Below are 19,672 nucleotides of genomic sequence, written 5' to 3'. Positions count from 1 at the left end.
TTGGGAATTATGTATTCCTGTGATAGCACATATATTCAAATTTAAGTATTCCAGAAGGTGTGATGATGCCCAAGGCGATTTTCATCGACACCCGTCTGCTTCATCACTCCTATTCATGCAACCTTAAGATGGGATAGTAGGGACCAAAAGGACATTGAAATGAGATTGAGATTCAGTGAGCTGAAACAGTGCTAAATTAAGAGAAGGACTGCAAAATGCAAGTCCCGGGATACATTTAGTCATCTTGTTTATTGCTCATGGTTGGTGTTTTTTAAAAATAATTAAGCCATGCCTTAGTGCAGATTCTGCACGTCATTTGCCAAGGGAAAGGCAGGGAGCGAGACATGTGAAAGGGCCCGGTTGTTGGTTTATTTATTAAGTGCTGTACAAGTAGTGCACATTATCATTTAATGAGAGGTGCTGCTATTGCTGGTTGCAAAGCAGCGTAGGGAGATAGAGAACATGCTTTAAAGGTTTGGTACTGTGCCTGCTCCTGTCTGGACAGTGATTTCTCAACATTTTAAGTGTTCTTTCTGTGAAATGAAGGTAGAGAGGCCTATTGGCTTTGTGAATGTGCTAAATCTCCCAGCGAACCACAGCACTAAGTCTGAAAGTACTTAAAGGGAGCAACGTCCTCTTGTCACTGCATGCTGATGGAGAGAGGAACTGGGTGGGCATCACCTGCTGGAATTGTCCACTCATCCCCACTGAACCAGGAGATCCTAGGATGCCTTTGCTTCTAGCTGTCAGAAGTTAGGCAAGGCAAACCTTATCCCAAGTATCTGGCTGGATTTGGACTTTCTGTCTTGGATTCTGTCTTAGAAAAATATAGGACAGGAAAAATGTAAGTGGTGATGCAACAACAAGAGATGGTCTCGAACATCTTGTTCGTTTCTTTAGCTGATTTTGGAAAGGCACCTGGTGCTGTTTTCTGCTCTGTTTACATTTAGGAAATATTTCATTGCTCTCCTCTACTGAATTTTACAAAGGAAGGTGTAGACTATGTTGGCACAAACCAGTAACCTGTATTTTCAGGCAGAGGATTTCTTTCTCCTTTTTCATGGTCTCTGCTTGTGAGATACTGAGTTTCTGTGAAGCTGGCAGGGCTTGGCCTTACTAAGTCCGAACCATGACCAGGCCTTAAACAGCGGCAGTCCTCTGCAGTTTGGTTTTCTTTCAGGGTGACAAGACTTGAGAGAAGTGATTAACCACTGAATTTAATTGTTTTGTGAAATGAGCAGCTCTGGGGCTGGTTCAGTGGAGCATCTTTGACCAAAAGAAACCTTAATTAGCCTGTGGATGTCATTGCAAGACATTGTGTTATGCAAGAAGTGTCACAGCCACAGACAGTAAATGCACACAGATGCATTTTGTGACTTAAACTCTTAACTTGTGCTGTATCCAAAGCAGATACACTGATGGAGCACATATAGTAGGCAGCCCTTGTAAAACCAATTATTCCTTCAGTTCAGACCTCCCAGTGAAATGATGCTGGGCTTTCATTTCCATTTCCTCCTGCTGAGCTTTTCTTCTCTAATTGTGAAAGTATTAGGGAAGAGCACAGAGCATTTGAAAAGCAGTCATCATTTAAATCATGGAAAGTAATCACACTACTTGTTTTCCCTGTTAATAGCCCAAAGATTTTGGTGAATGGCATTGACAGAATTTCTCACCCAAACCGGCCGGGAGATTTGTGCAGTAGAGCCCAGCCCGGGGTGCAGCAGCCCAGGAGGGGTGTGTGGTCCTGGGCACAGGAGGTGAGTTGGGCTGGGTGCAGGCATGGCACAGGGACATCTCTGGGGCAGGAATGCCATCTCGTGGCCGTAAATAGCTATAATGTGATTAAATCCACCTCCCCTCCCTACTTCCTTCATGACACTTCTCCACTCTATCATTCATTCCCAGGAAACACAAATCAAGCTCCATATTTTCTGTATAGCAGAGATCATCCTTTTTTGGGTTCCTAAAGCTGTGCTGTCGGCCTCAGCAGCTCCTCTTGGCTGCAGTGCCCTGTGCTGGCACTGGAACGGGGTCTGTGGGGACTGTGTGTGAGCCACAAGCAGATCAAGTGCAGACCTTTGCAGGCTTTGCTTTGCTGCAGTCTCTGTCAGCTTTACCCTATTCCTTCTGCACTTTGCACACTCAGGCACAGATGTGATGCTCTCCGAGACATATTTCTCTCTCAGCCGGCAGTGTAGGGCTGCCGGAGCCAGTTTGAGGATGTGGGAGTTGCAGCTCTTGGAGGGAGGGGTGGTGCCTCTTATCAGCTGTCTGGTACTGTTGGCTGCATGATGTTAAGCAGAGTGGTGTCTGTGTGGGTGACATATACATTGTGTCTCAGAGCCGTAAGAACAAAAAATGGGCAGTCCATGAAATGCTGGACGTTGGAACTCAGCTGCTGTAGGAGGAGCCCAGTCCTTAGGGAACGCGCTGTGTCTGCTCACCTTTTGGATAACACCATAGTGCTTTCTGCAGTGGTGTTTTGGGGTAAATAAACACCCTTTTTGTAAGCAAAATATTTACCAATGGTACTCTTTTCTTAGAAGAGGGAATGCTATATGCTCAGCAGAAATTAGGATGTCATGGGAAATGATGGATTCACACAGCGCCCTTGGGTTATCCCATCAGAGCGGACATCAGTGCTCCATACAGAGACATGGCCCTGCTCAGCCTTCCGTAGCTCCAGGGAAGGCAGGTACAGCTGTCTCTGCTGGCCAGTGCCAGGGAGATGCTGCCTTGTCGCTCACCTGCATGGGAGCAGCATCAGTGAAAGCAGAGTTTGAATCATTACAAAGTCTGTGCAGGAAAGTCTAGGAGGAATCAAATCTGTTTGTGCTGTCACTCCCACTTCAGCTCAGCTTGTTCCGAGGGGATGGGACTGAAAGGCTGTTCTGGCAGCAGAAAGGGAGGAGAGGAAACAAATGTAAACAGAAATAGGCTGCGTTGTCAATCTGTGTCTGATGTCTTTGGTTATCCTGTTTTGAAGGTGAGTAAACACATCAAACTTTTACTGTGGGAGGAATCCCAGAGGAGGCTCAGCAGCTCTTGGGAATCAAGACATATTATGGATGCAAACCGTTCTTAATCCGTTTCTACAGGCACAATGGAAAAGTGCCTTTCTTAGCACCTGAATTGTATTTCCTAGCCCAGGTCATCTTTGCATGAGCAGAAACATAGAAAGGTCTCTGCATCTGTACGTATTCTTTGAGATTTTAGTTGCACCTGCAGCAGTTACCTCCAACACCCCTCTTTAGAAGTGAAGACAGGGACCCTTTTAGGTCAGGCATCATTTCATCTGCTTGCTAAATTGGGATAAGGCAAATTAAGGCCTAACTCTACTGACTATTAAATAGATCTGTCCTTATTGTAATAGCAGGAGCCCAAAAAAGGTGACTTGGGCACTTGTACATGATAGTACAGTCCCCTAAATTTGTGGGTTTCCACAGTTGTGATTGGTCTCTTTTCTCAGTATCTTCTGATAGCCGAAGATCAAATCCTTTCCTCAGAGCCATAGATCCATTTGAGGCTCTCTACAGCATGTGAAATCCAAACTCAGTCCCACAAAACCCACCAAATGGATTAAATGGCTTGGTATTTTGGCAATGCATGGCTGTGGTGGTGGGAGGAACCAACCTTGCTTCATCTGCAGCAAGTACTTCCTGCTTTGTTTGGTGTCTTTACTCACCACCTTGTTTTGTTTCTGACTAAATAACCTTTTTATCTTTCAATATTGATGCTGTATTGCCCACTGGGCTATGTTTCTAGAAGAATTCAGCTGACCTCAATCGAGGTTTGTAGTTCTACTGCAGTAAGTTGCAAACGAGTTTGTAGCTATCCCCAGTCCAGCATCCCCAAACTAGCAGTGATTTATTGCATTCTCCCACTGAAACAGAGTTGTGTGTGGAGCTGCACTCCACAGGTCTCTAGCTGTGTTACCCAGCCTGTGGGTTTTCTTGGAGAGCCTAAAATTCTGAATTCTTCTGTGCCTTTGGGTTTTTTCAAATCCCGAAGACACAAACGAAAAACCTATTATCCATTGCCATTACCCACGAGAGTTGCGAAGAGTACATGTTTCCCCAGAGGCCTTGGGATGCCCTACTTCTGTTTCTTACGGCTTTGTGACCCAGCTGGTGCAGGTGTGAGCACCTGCCTCTGCCATCATGTGTCATGGACACATCCGTGCTGCCGCATCCCTGCCAGTTTGGTGCCTCACCAGCACTGCTCCCAAAAAGGAGCGAGCTGTCTGCTCTCCCAGCACCTGCTTGTGAAAGGTCAACGCACGGGCTGTCTAGTTTATGGTGTTCCTAGAAGTTCCCAACTGCTCTTTTCATTTTCAAAAATGGATGTTTTCATCCCAGTGGGATTAATACCATCCCTGCATCAGGTTTTGCTGTTGACCTAAGTCTGTGTGCACTCGATTATAATGAACTGTAGCCTCAGAGTATGGGCAAGGGAAGTTCAGAAAGATCACTGGTAATGGTAGTCATCAGCCTCTAATTCATGTTTTTGAATGGCTGGTATATGTAAAGCATCAGAGAATATAGCAAAAAACTTTCCTGTGTGCTTCTTCATGTACTGTTAAACATGTTTTAAGACCATTTATTTTCCTCCTTGCTTGTGTCTCTAGAAACATGTAAAAAAGAAATACACCTTACCATTACATTAGAGGAAAAGGTGCACTACTCCATCAGCTGCATGAAGGTAGGTTAGCTCAGTGCCTGGCATGCTTCTGCTCTAACTCTGTTTTTCCCAGTGCTCAGGCTGTGGGCATACATGATTTATGGCCTAAGATTTAAGGATGTTTCCTGCAAAGATCTGTTCTGGGAGGAAAGGAGTGTGCTAAAGAAATAAAGCCATCATTTGCTAGACAGGATTTCTGGAAGAACTAAGTTGAGACTGTGTGTAGGATTTCGGTCTCCCAGCAATGAAGCGGGATGGGAACACTCCATCGTCAGAGCAGGATCCAGCTCCAGCAGGCACCATGGCTGGGCACTGCAGTAAGCTGAAAAACCAAGGCTGGGTTAAAAGCATCGCACCACACCACGTGAAGCAGTCACCAAGCGAAAGGTGACTTTGCTGACCTGTATTTCCTCAAAACACAGGCAGTGTCTGTCAGGTTGATGTCTGTGCCACCCTTGCGATGAGCTTCCCTTTACCAGCTGGCTCGGTTTGGGGACCAAACCATAAATACACCAGGAAGGACACAGACATGCTGGTGTGAGTGCCAGGAGGGACAAGATGAGGAATGTGGATGAAGAGAAGTGCGTGACTCTCCTGCCAGTACCAGCAGTGCACAGGGAGGGAGGCAGCCAGACCAGCTGGTCTTGTTCTCATGGGATCCCACTCAGGCAGCAGAGAAGAGCGAGTGAGGTTAAACTGGCCTTGCAAATATTGTCCGAGACATGGTCACATGTATTAAAGGCTTTTCAGCTGGACCTACATGCTCCTGTACACAGCCAGCTGGCTGTGCAGGAGGGTGAGGGATGCTGCTGCAGGTTTCAGTGGATGTGCCCCTACAGGGATGGAAGCAGCTACTTGCTGTGTTCTGCCTTCCCAAGGACATGTTCCTGGCCTGGGAGGGGACAGGCACTGCTCCTGGGTCGATTAGACTGGAAAAACTATACCAAGCAGGTGGCTCAATAAACTGATGCAAATCTGACCAACATGTAGGAATGTTATTCTGCAAGACTTTTTTACTTAAGTGGTGAATTTGTGGGAACAAGGCAGAAGGGCATCATCTCCAGCAGAGACCATCTGTCTAAGGATACTACTGTTTGCATTGAGTGTAGTGCACACCTGGAGTGAACCCACTGAGGGGAAGAGTGTAGCTCTCCTTTAGTAAACATTTTTACTTTCATTTTCTGATTTTTTCACTTTTGTTCCATGCAAGCTGGCAACCAAACCCATTTCAATAAGTATATCTGGAGAGGGATAAAAGGTGTCCTCTGGCAGTTTTGAAGCCCACGAGAACTGGTCATGGATTATGTTTAAATGTCAACCCTGTGGAAAGCGCATGGCTTTCCAACTGCTCTCGTGTTAGCCCACTGACAGGCTGAGCTGGTTAGCAGGACTGATTCATGGCCCAGCAATATAACCCAGTTGTACTTGTTCTTTATTTATAGAAATCACAGGCCTCAGTGTTCTGGCTACATCAAGTTACAAGAGCAATGATGGAAGAAGAGTGATGTTTCAAATTAGGCAAGAATTAAGCAGACTTGCTGGAGACCACAGTATACAAATGAAGAAAATTTAATGCATTTTCCTGGGTATTAAATGTGTATGTTCACTTTTAGGAAGGCCATGGGTGCTAAAATTTCCTGGGGAGGAACTTACATGCTAGAGTTGAACAGAAATTACTAAGTCAGTGTCTCTCAAGGACAGCTGAGAAAATTAGGGATTAGGCCACATAAGTGGGATATCATGGAGAAAAGCAGCTGGAGTCAGAGAACCTCCTGCCTGGTTTCATGTGATACATGAGTGCAGTCAGGACTCAAGCAGGGATGCTTACGGGATTTTGCTCAAGCCTTATTCATATCCCAAATAGTATGATAATCACACATTGTAACATAGCAGTCCCATGGTGTTTTAATGTTTTTGTCTTTTTAGCTATGTGGTAATTTAACTTTGTAATTCCTGTGTCTGCATTTTAGCAGCCCTTAGAGGCCACAGCCAAAGATTAGCATGTAAAGCACTGCACTTCCATAAGATGAAGACAGTTATTTCTGCAGTAATCTTACATCAGGAAAGGGGAAGAGCTTGGTGTGGCATCAGCAGGAGACTAGTTGGTCTTACCAGTTTTGGGCATAAGTTCAGAAGGGCTGAGTAGCATCAAGCTGAAGGTTTGCCAGATCAGCAGCATGTCACTTGAGACAGCTGACAGCAGCTTGGTCAGAGCAGTCTGGCACCTGCATTGGCAATGGCATCACTGTCCCTCCTGTGGCAGGGAGGACAGTGCTTGTGAGAGCTCCCAAATGTTCCTGAAATCAGACAAGTGAGCCCATCCTTCAGGTGCTTCATGTTAAATGAGCCCATTGAGGTAATGGGAAACAAGAGCTAACCTTTGTTCCTTGTTATCCACTCCTACCCTCTGGATATGTGTCATTTTATGTTTCATTTGGGAAAAATTCTCAGTGCTTTGGGCTCTTTGGTCAATAACTGTGATGGCACCTCTCGGTGAATCTGTAGACACTAAGGCTATGGAGATGATCTCCTTATTTTGCTTGTAAAAGGTAAAACAAGGGCCAACATTTGTCAAGTTAGTACCTCTTTGCAGCCAGAAGAGTTTAGCTGCTCATCCTAAGTTTGATACCTAAGCAGAAACCCTGCAGATCCTAGTGATACCACTGGAAGAGCAGAGATGCCATAAATAGGGTGATGATTCTAGTAAAGTCCCTGTGCACAGCAGCATTTCTTGATCAGTTCAGGCTTTGGAATGCACTTGGCAGTAAGAAATGCTGGGCTGAGGGGTTCAGGTGGGATTCAGGTAATTGATATGGTCTCGACTGAAAAAGTACTCTCAGGATTTTTCTGCTTGTGTACTTCTTTTGTGGCATGTGTATGTATATATATATATACATGTAAATCTCCTTTTGGCCAGAATGACATTTATTTGTCCTCATTTGCAAAAGTTTTATTGCTTTGGAGTGTCAACACAAACTCTGTGATAGGGGTCAAGATAGCATGGCTACTTTGTGAGATTTGTCCAGAATGAGTCCCAAGGCACTTTCCCAACAAATGAACTCCTGCAGTGATAGCCTGCTTAGGAATTAAATATGGAAATTAAACCACTACATTGTTAGTCCCTCAGAAGATCCTAATACCTAGCTACCATCCAGAACTAATTTTCTCAACAATAACTTAATACGCAGCCCAGATAAACTGGGTACTTAGATTGAATACAAATGATATTTCAGTTACATGAATTATGGCCTTATGCTGAACATCACTATGGCAACTAATGACATCACCACAGGCTCCAACCAGCACAAAACCCAACTTCTGATGGTCTCCATTTGTTGGTGCAGATCTTTTCAGGGCTTTTGGGGGTATGAATATGTAAGCACCACAGTGTTGTCAAGGGTTTGCTATGTATGTTTACTGTCATTTGAAACATTTATTCCCTTTGTGGTTAATGTTGTTCTCATGAAGGAAACCTAATGAAAATTACTGTTTGTATTTGGTTAGTAACATTTGTTGATAACATATGGTCTGGGAATGCTTCAGCAAATAAGAGCTTTTTAATAGTAAACAGCGATATGAGTTCTATAAAGCAGATGCTGTCAAAGTACACAGCTTAAGGTTGGATATTTTCTTACTTTTGCCTCTTACCCAAAGCAAGATTATCTCCCTACTTTCCCTCCTGGTGACAACAGAGTTTTTTAAGAGAGAAAACATCACCTGTGACCTGAAACAGTGATTAGAAAATAAAGTTGTTTCTTGGTTCTTATGCTTAAAACAGTTATTATGTAGCTGATGGCTCACACATGAAAAAGATATATTATAGAGGACTTGACTGGACCTGTGGTGCTGTAGGTAATTTATGCCAAAGCTCTGCTCTCTGTCACTGGTGGCAGTTTGATGCATCATCAAAAAAGATGAAACATGTGGATCAGTGGCATCAGGAGAGAAAACTTTAGAGCAGAGCTGCTGAAGAAGCTGAGTTTGTTAATCAGCTCTTCACTGAACATGCTCATCTGCTGAGCTCGGTTGGACAAGATTTGCTCAATGGAGAGCAAAGCATGAATTGATACTTCTAGAGCACAGAATATGTCATTAATAGAGTGAGGGCAAATAGAAGTTGTTAGTGAGGTATAGCATAATCTCTCATCTGACTTGCAGCACTCTGGGTTGCAGTGTGTGTTCCACCACATCACTCACAGGTGTTGCTCATAACACTGTCTTGGCAGGGTCCCATATGGAATGCGTTCATGTTCTTTGTGCACTTGGACAACTTGTGACTGCAGAAGCTTGGAAGTTTCCTTTAGAGACATGCATGTCTAGAGGGCATTTTCGCACACTGTGGGTCATTCTGCCTCCATAACACTCCTTTCCAAGCCATGGAATGACTCATGGGTACAAATCATAGGCAGTGGTCTCAGTTCATTGTGTAGTTGTAGAAGTTGCATCTTTCTGTCCACTGCCATCTCATCCACAAAGAGTTGGTGTCCTGCTCCACAGCTCCAGCAAACTAGGTTTACTCCAGACATAACAGCTTGAATTTAAACTGGGCCTGGGCTGAGACTTGGAAGAGGACCTAGGTTAAATTACAGTTTCTTCAAAAAAAACCAAACATCGCTATCAGCCTGGAAAGTAGAGGTAAATTGGCCACGAGAAGAGCAGAGGCCTGAATGATTACAGATATCCTGGGTGCAGATGTCTTCAGTCCTCAACTTCTCTTGTGACTGCACAGGCTGGCGCTGCAGGAGATATATTGTTCTTTCTAATAAGAAAGTTCTCTTAAATTTGTTTTCATACTGCTCCCAAATGCTTTTTTTTTCCCCCAAGAATCATCATGGGTTTTCCAAACATCTGTCCCACATTTCCCAAGGAAGATAATTAATGCCTTTGTCACTGACACAATCCAACCACTTCAGCTTGTGTCAGACAGGACATTTTGGATTAACCATTGCACACCCAAGCAGTGTTAGTCCTGACCTGCAGCTGAGCTGAACATCTCTCTTGTCTTTCTTTTCACAGCTGGGGCACCCAGGGAGACTTCACGACAACCCACGCGCTTCCTGCAGTGAAGGTGAAGCTGTTCACGGAGAGCACAGGAGTGCTGGCTCTGGAGGACAAAGAGCTTGGGAGGGTAAGGCAATTTTGAGTTTAATAATGTTTCCTTCTGGCCCTTCTTTTCTAGAGAAATCTCTCCTGTACGGAAATATCTTTGGAGCACAACATGCTCTGCTTTTTTGCCAAGCTTCAGGAGGGGGGAAGAAAGCAAGCTCTGCACTGCTGGAAAGGAGTGCATCTCTCATGCTGTCTTTGTTGTGAGTTTTTAGTGGCAGCATTTCAGCTGGCTGTGCCTGCTCTGAGCAAAGGCAGAGGATCTTGTGTGTGATATTGGCAGTCCGGAAAGCCTTAGAAGTTGCTTACGGAAATGGACATTCCTGAGGCAGAAAAGGGGATTATGCTGAAGCAAAAAGAGGGGATTTAAGTTTGGCAAGGGAGTGTTAAGCTGCTCTCCTATCTGCTGAGCAGCCGGTGCACAGTCTGAGCTTTTGAAAGCACTGACTGCAGTACTCACTGCAAAAGGTTTGGAACCCCGGGTTCCCTGGGGATGGTGGCCAAACTGGTGGCTTCTGTGGGGCTGGACTGGGGAGTGAAACATGGGGTTTCATTGCTCCCATCAATGGTGTTATAGCAAAGAGCTAAACCAGTGCCCTGGGACTGGTGGCCCTTCGTTGCTGCAGCCCACAGCTCCAGAATATCTGTGGCTTTGGGACACTTCAGTTGTCTCCATGGATTTTTTCCAGTTGTATAATTTGTGTTGGCCTCAGGTATAAGTGGCAGCAAACTCCCTGTCACACCTTCCTCAGCTTCTCAGGCTGAGAGATCAGCATGGTAAAGACCCCATGAAAGTCAGTTCAGGGTAAGAGGACTTAGCACCTCACGTGTCAGGGCTCAGCACAACCCAAGCAATCTCCAGGAACAGCCTGGGTTCTGTCTGCCCATCTCTGCAGCACATCTTGCTCACCACTCTGTCTACATGGCTATGTCCAAGAAATCCATGGCCAGGAAAGCCACCAATCCTGTGGCAAACCCGAGTGCAGTATTTCCAATTATGAACTAACCTGTTGGGATGTTTCTTGCTACCTCCATGGCTACTTGTGTCTTGACACAAGAGAGTCTGTCTATACAACAACATTTTGCCTAATTAACATGGGTTTATGTTAATTCTGTTCATAAAAATGCCATTCTTCCAGGTCCTAGTGAGCTGTTGATTTAATGGTGGAGAGCATTGCATGCAATCTTGTCTCATATAATCCATGTTCACTTCAACTGTTTGTGTTTTCACATTTTTGTAGCATCCTTTGTTCTTCTCTTTTAAGAGTGTCACAGCCCCTTCAAGCTTTTCTCATCCACAGCTTGACCCTTCCCGTTATCCTGTCCTCCTCCTTTTTTTGACAAGGAGGATGACCCCAGTAGGCTGCAATACTCCAGCTGAAGACCTACAATTGTTTTTGCTGCACAGCATCATAATATTTTCGGGATTATTTTCAAAACCTCCTACTTCAAACAACCTGGCACCCTGCCTTTATCCACTGTGGCATGCTGAGCAGAGCTTTTCACCCAGCCGGCCGCGATGCCATTCAGGGATTTTCCCCTGAGTGGTTACACTCGGTGCAGACCCACTTGCTTTGTAAGTCTTGTTTCCACTGGCAGCCATGAACATTGCTGACTTTGCTGGTCTCGGGAAGCAATTAGCTGTGCATGTTGTTCTGAGAAAGATGTCAGGCCCCAAAGCAGCCCCCCTTGCCCCGAAATGCTGATGAGCAAGCCCTACCAATACGCTTTCATTCCTGGTCCAGCAGGAAAACATCCCTCAGCTCTGAGTTTCTGCGGGCCAGAGGACATGGGCCAGCAGTGGCAAGTGTGGGGAGCTGGCAGTGACTCCCCCTGGCCCGTGGCCACCAGTGCTTTCAGTCGACCAAACTTCAAAGGGATGCTCAGTGTGCCCAGAGTGGCTGAGAGATGACGCGTGTCTGCTCAGGCTGCATCAAGATTTCTTCTTTAATGTAACAATGAAACCGGGAACGTGTTAAGCCCCTGATTTAGCTGTTGGAGTGGGCAGGAACCTGTCTGCATGGAGAGAGGAGGGAAGCAGGTTTTATACACAAAACACCCCTGCTCAGGCGCCCTTTGAGCAGTGGCTTTGTGCTCTGCCAGACGGGTACAATGCCCACTTTCTATTGCGAGCGTTAAATTGGCAACCGGACGCCAATCCTCAGCTCACCACTTTTATCCAAAGGAGAGCTGAAAAATGCTCCCAAGCCTTACAGCCTGCTGGATGGGCAGCTAAAGGCATGGGAATACATCCTGGCCCTATTGAAGCCAGTGGCAGGGCTCCCATGGATTTCAGCCATGCCAATACTTCATCTACTGAGAGGAAGGAGGGGAAGAGCTGTGAATTACAACACCACTGAGGAAAGTTTATGTTCCTTTTGATGAAAAAGAGTTAGAAATCAAAGTAGAGAGCATCCCAAACACCTTGAGTGGCTGCTACCTCACTAAGAGATGCGGTAGCTCAAGTGTATGTGCTTGCATGACCTACCTTGCAGTGGGATTCCTTGGATACTGCTCAGTTTGGGTCCTTAATGTTTCCAACACCCCCCACCCCGTATGGAGAACTCACTTCTCATCTTCAGGATTTGCTTAAATGTATTTTTTTCCAAGAGTGATGCAGTACAGACTGGTTATACTCAGTTATCTATGTGACTAATAACAGCTTCAGATTCTTGCCAGAGAAAGCAATTCAATAAAAGAAGTGATAAATAACATTAATGAATAAGGGTGAACTTGAGGATCTACTGATATTTACCTCAGGCTTTAGAGGAGGCAATAAAGTAAGTTTTAGAGTTATTCATCAGAGGGTAATAGTGTCAAGGATATTTTAGATGAAAACAGCCCCTAGGTTGTTGCATCAGCAGTAAAGTTGAAGAGCAGAGGAATACAAGATTATAGTCTGGGCAGAAGCTTGGCAGGAGCATGAACAAAGCATGAGCAAGGAATGAGTGATGGCAGCACATCATTTAACGAGGGTGAACACTGCCATTTGTAAAAAAATTTGCATGCATAATGGTTGATGGATTTAAAGGAGATTCATCTCACTACATAGGGGTGGAAATTTGAATGAATTTGTGCCAGGCAAAGTCACCTCTGAGAGTGAAAGCATCAGAAGGACAAAAGGTGGAGGAGGAAGAAGGTTAGACCACCTAAAAGGACACATATGGAAACACCAGAAGAAGGTGGTTGGTGTGGTGTAGTTCTGGGAGAATACTCTGTACCTTACTCTCTGAGAGAGCTGCTCAGCTTAGCAGTGGTAATAAAGGAGTGAGAAAAGCACAGCTATGATCAGGAAAGATTATTCGCCTCTTGCAGCCTTTCAGTTACTTTGAGCCAACCACTTGCACTGGTGTTCATCTGCAGTCACTGGTGTTGCCCCTGCTGGAGACCCTCCCATAATTTCCTCGCTGCAGATTTGATTTGCTGTCAGAGCACAGTCAAACACAGCAACCTATCTGTTGCCTACTTAATCCAGTCATCACAGTAAATAATCAAGCCAGCTTTCTCATAACTTGATAATAGCAGTAGATGAACCATTGTAGGTAGAGGTTTTTGAGCCCTGAAAACAGCACACCTCACGTGGGAGGTGTCAGGGAGGCTGGAGGTTGCCCAGGTTGTACAAGTCTGAAAGTGGGCCATTACAGTGGGCAATCTCAGCAAAAAAACTTGTTGCTGGTTTCCTAATCACATCAGTCCACCATCATGTCTAGACTGATTTACCTGGACAGTTGCAAATTCGTTTACCACGATCTTTCCATAAATGACAGGAGCTGATAATGAGGTTCTGTCTGCACAGCTCCATGAGCTGATAGAGGAACCAAAGAATACATGACCTAATTCCAAAATAATAAAATGTACTTTAAGAAAGCAGTAAAAAGCTGTCCATCCTCGCTGATGTGAATAGACATATCCAGACTGACTTTTAGGTCAAAAATAGCTCATCCGATGTGTTTCTGTTCCCCATTAAACCCCATTTTGTGAATAATTTTTCTCTTTAACATTGTTGGTTTTAATTCTTACAGGTTGTTCTCCATCCTACTCCTAATAGCCCAAAGCAGTCAGAGTGGCACAAAATGACTGTTTCCAAAAACTGCCCAGATCAAGACCTGAAGATCAAGCTTGCTGTGCGAATGGACAAGCCTCAAAACATGAAGCACTCTGGGTAAACATTTGTCTCCCTCTGAACTCATTTTGGTTTGTGTGTGCATTAGGAAATTTCTCTTTTTTTTAAGATTCTGAAAGAGAAACTCTTTTTCTCAAGTTCACAGGAGGTGAAAGAGAAAGATAAATATAAAAATGGCATTAGTTCAGTCCTTTTTAGTGCGCTTTCCATATTCTTAGCATAGTCTTTTTTAATCCATATGAGCTAAACAGTTTAAATTTTAAACAGTATTCATCAGGAAATTGCTAGTTATGCTTTTTCCTGTGAAGAAATAATAGGTGAACTGCCCAACTCTCTTGCTGAGAATAATATAATTTTCTAAGTTATTCTTTGTTTTCTTGTATTGGCTGCTCAGAACCACAAGTGCAGTGCACGTTCTGCTTGAAATAAACCCCAGTGTGATTGCCATTATTTATACTGAGATATACAACACAATTAAACAGCAGTTGCCTGGAGCAGGACTAATGATCTGGAAGGTTAAAAGAGGTACCTCTTCCCTCCAGGAGTGAGTGTCAGAGTCTCTGGGACCAGAGAGGTCCCTGACTGCTTCTACCTTCGTACAGTTACTAAGATCATCCTCGGGAAGATCTAGCTAAGGCCATTGGCAAGGCTTCCCTCAGAGCTGAGGATGTGATAAAAAATTGAAAATGTTCAGGAAAGTCATTGTTTGGATTAACTCTTTCTCCAGTATGTTTTTGGTGTTATAAAAATGACGTCATTTCATTTTTATTTTCATAGCATTTTGTTAGATTCAATCCATTATTTGTGGTTTAGATCCCTCATCCTCTTTAATTCCTCTTCCTCATGTCTTCTCTGCTGATGAGATCAGAGCCAATAGCCATGTGGAAGTTTAATTTTTCCACCACGATCACAGGCACCAAAAGCCAGAGAAGACAGATTCCCTGTCCTGCTTGTTTCCTTGACTGCACATGACAGCAGGGCCATTCTCAAGCTTTCTTCAACTAACATTTGATTTAAATGATACTGTTTAAAACTCTGAGGTTTATAACATCAGCTTGCTGCCAGAACTGAGGTTGTCTTTCTGTTGATATTAGCAGCAATAGCAAAAAGGACAATTATTACCCTATTCTTGGACTAGCCAAGGACTCAGTGCCCACATCGGCATCACTTGGAATTTTGTGGCTTAAACATTCATCAGGAGTATGCTGGATCTCTTTTGGCATAAGGAACCCCTACCACAACCAAAAATGAAGTGTTTTTCTATTTCTTGAGCCAGAAATAAAGTAATTTAATGATACATAAAAAATATTAATGCTGAATAATATCCTTGTGTTTATTATTAGCGTGGTGCTGCCACTAGTTTTGCCAGTGTCTGTGTCACAGTGGGCACTTCATCATAGAGATTAAATGCTTATTTTGACATTAATTTTAAAAGTTAATTCTTCCTTTCTAGAAAACAGTAAATTCACTCCTGCTGAGAAATTATTCAGTTTGCTTGAATAATCTGTAGCCAATCAATTTCTAGGAATTCAGCTGTTCAAAAAAATGTCCTGTTTAGTCAGTCCAGTGGATACTGGGATCCTGAGTACTGGGTTTGATGTAGAAAGTGTCCCTCTGTTTGGCAACTCCCCTCAGCCAAAGGGTTTTGTGAAGTCTTAAATTAACGTTAGGGATTTCTCTCCCTTAATTCTTCCGTTGCAAATGTAGTCTTTGCCCATCTCACCATGTTGTATCTATTCCCTGGCATCAAAGTGCTTCAAATTATGAGCAAGTTGAGAAAGACAAAGGGAAAGAGAGAATTAATACTGTGTAATGTTGAGTCTGTAGAAGCTTTTTGTGTCACTTTCTTTACAGGATATTTGTTCAGGCTAGAAATAAACACATTTGTGAATGCTACTGGGCTTGAGAGTCTTGTAATTACTCCTGCTCATGCAATAACTTCATTTTCTAGGTGTAAAGAAAATACACTGAAAACCAAGAGAACAACAGATAGTTACTTGTGTAATGAATTCACCTGTTCTTTTCTCCTAGGTATTTATGGGCCATTGGTAAAAATGTTTGGAAGAGATGGAAGAAACGATTCTTTGTCCTGGTCCAGGTAACAGATGTAACTAGAAGTGATCTTAAATCACAACATGAAATATTTAAGTCTTTCCTCTGGTGATTTTTGGTGCCTTGTGATTGATGCTGAGCTGTGGTTCTCCATAGGGTGTATGTTAAGTTATGGATTTTTTTCTAAGCATACACACGTTCTCAAGGATATCCCAGCTGTGAGTTTCCAGATGCTCCTGAATGCTTGATGAAATGGTGAATCAATTTTAGTGAGGAATTAATGAGGTGAAGAGGAAGCTCAGTCTGTCTTGGCTGGAGTTTCTTGGGTGTAGATGCTCCTTTCTGAGCCTCCAGGTTAAATTTGGAGCCCACTCAAATCTACAGAAGTTTCATCACTGGCTACATCAGAGTCAGCATATTGTTCTTGATGTTTATCTTGGCTTCACATTCATTATTGCTTCTCATTGTCTACAGCTCTCATTGATCATTTTGCAGTGTCTTCCTTTTCCCCTTTTTTCTTTCTTTCACTTTCTGCCCCCCCAGTTTCAGTAGACCTGTGTATTTGACCATGATTAAGAATTTCAAGGAAACAGATAGATGTCCTTTGTGACCTAAAAAGATCTGGTCAATACTTTGTGTGTTAGATCTTCCCTCACCTTCCAATGGCAGCTGAAACCACTGCATTGGCCACAGAATTGTGTGGCCCCAGTGTGAGTGATCCATCTCACACCAACCTGAGAAAGCCACAGAGTCCTCTTGGGTTCATCTCTCTCTTCATTCTCTCTGGACTCCCAGGTTATGTTGTCTCCAACTGTGAGATATAAAAGCTTTGTGCAGAGTCCTGTATGAAAACAACACAGAAATGCTCTGATGAAATAACATGGGATCCAACTGAGATCTTGTGCCAGCACAGACCTAAAGTGATCAAGTCAAAGGGTGAAATCCTGCTGCTACTGAAGCAGATGGCAGGTCTGCTGCAGAGGAGCAGGGATTTCACCTCTATGTAAGAACAGAGATGGTGTAAACCAGGTGCACCAGGCTCCACAGGTGGCATGGAGCGTGCTTGTGTGCTGGCTGTCCTGTGCTGGTAAGGGCAGGAGTCCAGGCAGTCCATCTTCACCTTACACAGCTGGCTTCTCTGGTCCTAAATCACCTACTGTAAACTGGCTAGTTTGGTTTGTGTTAATTATTGCTCCAAGTTCAGCTGTCTCAGTAGGAAACTTAATTGCATTCATTCCCCATTTGTCCATTGCTACTGGCTTCCATAGCACTAAATTGTGGGGCAGATAAGAAAACCCATCCTTGGGAAGTAAAGGGGATTTATGATGTGCATGACCCATATAAGTAAGAGGCAATTGGGAGAGACCTGTTGAGTACCTAGTACAATAAACAAATGTGATCAGCAGGGACAGGTTAAGTAGTCGTTTTGGACTCCACATGGGGTCAAAATGGCCACAGAGATGGGCGAGTTAGTGTAGAGCAGCCACAGGAGATGCCTTCATCCCTCTTTCCTTTTGGGAACATTATTCACTGACCCTGTTCTTTGGCAGGGATTGAGGGATTGCTTTTCTCTGTATGTTTCCTTTATTATGTTCTGAAATGAAGTTAGAAGTGCTGTGGCAGTCTGTGATTACCTGTAGAGCAATCGGTATTGCTTTTCCCTGAAAGACAATTCAGTCCTTTTAGACCAAGTTCTCAAGTTTTTTTTCCTGTGAACAAGGATTCTCCAAAGCAGAGAATCATCTTTCCTGACATGGTTTCTCCCATGAGTAAATCTGTTGATACTCTTCTGTGCAAGGGTTTGCAGGTTTGGATGTGGATTCCCTTGTCTCTTAAGGAGCCTTTCTTCTGGCCATTCAGTGTGCTTGCATTTGCTTCTCTAGTTTTCAGCTGCTATATATTCTTCAGCTTACTGTGGAATCGAAGCTCTCAGAGTTATTCCATGTTTTCTCATGTTACTAGGTCTGTATTCGTCAGTTGGCATATCAGAGCAGAATTTGGCCAGAAAAGCAATTCATTTGAATAAGATGAGCAGACTTTTGCCCCCAGAGAGTCTCTCTAGCCCACCTCAGAAATTCCAGCTGCCACTGCAGCTTCTCTGTTATGTTACCGTTTGCTCAACATTTGGTGCAATGTAAAGTGTTCTGCCGTACATCAAATATAAACAAGAAACACTCTCTATGCAGTCCCTCAGATGTAGTTTGAGCATATTGAACATGTCAGCAGGCAATAAAGATGGAATAAAAATACTTTGCTGTCCGTATGTTTGTCATTTGCTTTTCATGCAATGCAAAGGATGGGTGCTGATACGAGCAGGGATTGGCAGTAAAGGTGTTGATGTCCAGGATGCTCTGAACTCTGCTAAACCACAGACAGAAAATAACCCCCACAGGAAGGTGAGCTTGCTCTGTTATGTAGAGAATGGACAAGGAGCAGCCCCTCTTTCAGGAGCTCGCTCGTCCACACCAGCCTGCAGCAGAGCTGAGAGATGGCGTCCAAAGCATAAAGTCCCTTTGGAATATAATGGTCTGGTCAGTCCATGACAATGCCAGAAGGTCAAGGCTGAATTTGGATGAATAACTGAATATTTCATTTCTGATCCCTTGTCCATGTCCTTTATTGCAGCCCTGTCTCCTCTCCGCTTGCTTTGCAGAGTAACCTCCTCCTCCTCCTGGTCTTGTACCCTCTCCTGCCCCTCTCTCCCCATTTCAAATGGACACAGCCTCGATACCTTCAGTGCTATTGGGTGGTACCACTCTGCCTTTTGGTACCAGCAGTTAGGAAATTCGTGGTAATAAATACTTAAACTCTTCATAACCATTTAAACAAGGCACAAAGGTGCCAAACTGCATGGGCGGCACCAGGGAGGAAGGTGTTGATGGCAGTTTGTCTCTTTTGTGTCAGCGATGCCTCGCCGGCATGAACGGAGGCTTTGCGCGCGTATGGAGGAAAAGGAGCTCTGCTGGGAGCGCTTCCACTGCTACTTGGCTTGTGTAAGCCCTGGGGAGAAGGGGAAAGGAGCAATAACTGCCTTGTAATTTGGGTGGAATAATCCCTCGCACCTTCTGTGTCTGTGTAACTGCAAGGGTTATACAGGAGTGGAGTGATTTGTTTGGGTATAGTGGGTGTGAGCAGTTCCTTTGTGCCATTTCTAGACCTGAGCCTCACCTCTCCAGCACCTGCCTTGCTGGGTGGACTTGGCTCAACCCCTTGGGGAAGGTTTACAGAGTGACATGGCTGGCAGAGCTGGTGTGTGTGCTCCTCCAGCACGGATCCATGCATTAAGAGGGGTTAGTTTTCTCTTCCAAATGAATCGCAGTCCTCTCTGCATGCTGCCCACCCTTCTCGTAGACACCCTTCGAGATGAGCAGCAGAAGAGCAGAATACTGATTAGATGTAAATTACATGGCAGAGACTCGTTACTTGCCTAATTTTAAATCCTGAGATATGCAGTGTGAAAGTGATGGCAGAATATGGCCCTGAGCTTGGATGGAAATGGTCGGCAGCATCACAAGTGAGGAAAATGCTTCGTAAAGGCAACCGTAATGCCAGTGGCAGTGGTAAGCAAAAGCAGTGGAGCTATTTAGGGCAAAGTTCTCCATGACTGGTTAGGAAAGAAAATGTACATCCATCGCGGATGTTTTAAGTGTTCCCTAAGTTGCTGTATCAGCTGCCTGAGCACAGCATACAAATTTCAGCCAGTTTACCAGT

At 44.3% G+C, this 19,672-nt stretch overlaps 1 protein-coding gene across 12 annotated transcripts in view; it reads left to right on the top strand.

The window, feature by feature from the left end:
• Nucleotides 1–19,672, top strand: part of CADPS (calcium dependent secretion activator) — a 170,344-nt gene that overhangs the window by 47,236 nt on the left and 103,436 nt on the right. For all 12 annotated transcript variants that reach the window (XM_027640313.1, XM_027640317.1, XM_027640315.1 and 9 more), the window contains exons 6-8: nucleotides 9,697–9,808; nucleotides 13,809–13,948; nucleotides 15,941–16,007. In XM_027640313.1, the coding sequence (XP_027496114.1) occupies nucleotides 9,697–9,808; nucleotides 13,809–13,948; nucleotides 15,941–16,007 (319 nt within the window). The remainder of the gene's footprint in view (nucleotides 1–9,696; nucleotides 9,809–13,808; nucleotides 13,949–15,940; nucleotides 16,008–19,672) is intronic.

Source organism: Corapipo altera, unplaced genomic scaffold (genome assembly GCF_003945725.1).
Source record: "Corapipo altera isolate COAL_440 unplaced genomic scaffold, ASM394572v1 55, whole genome shotgun sequence".
Classification (NCBI taxonomy): domain Eukaryota; kingdom Metazoa; phylum Chordata; class Aves; order Passeriformes; family Pipridae; genus Corapipo; species Corapipo altera.
This window is presented reverse-complemented; position numbering and strand designations above follow the sequence as displayed.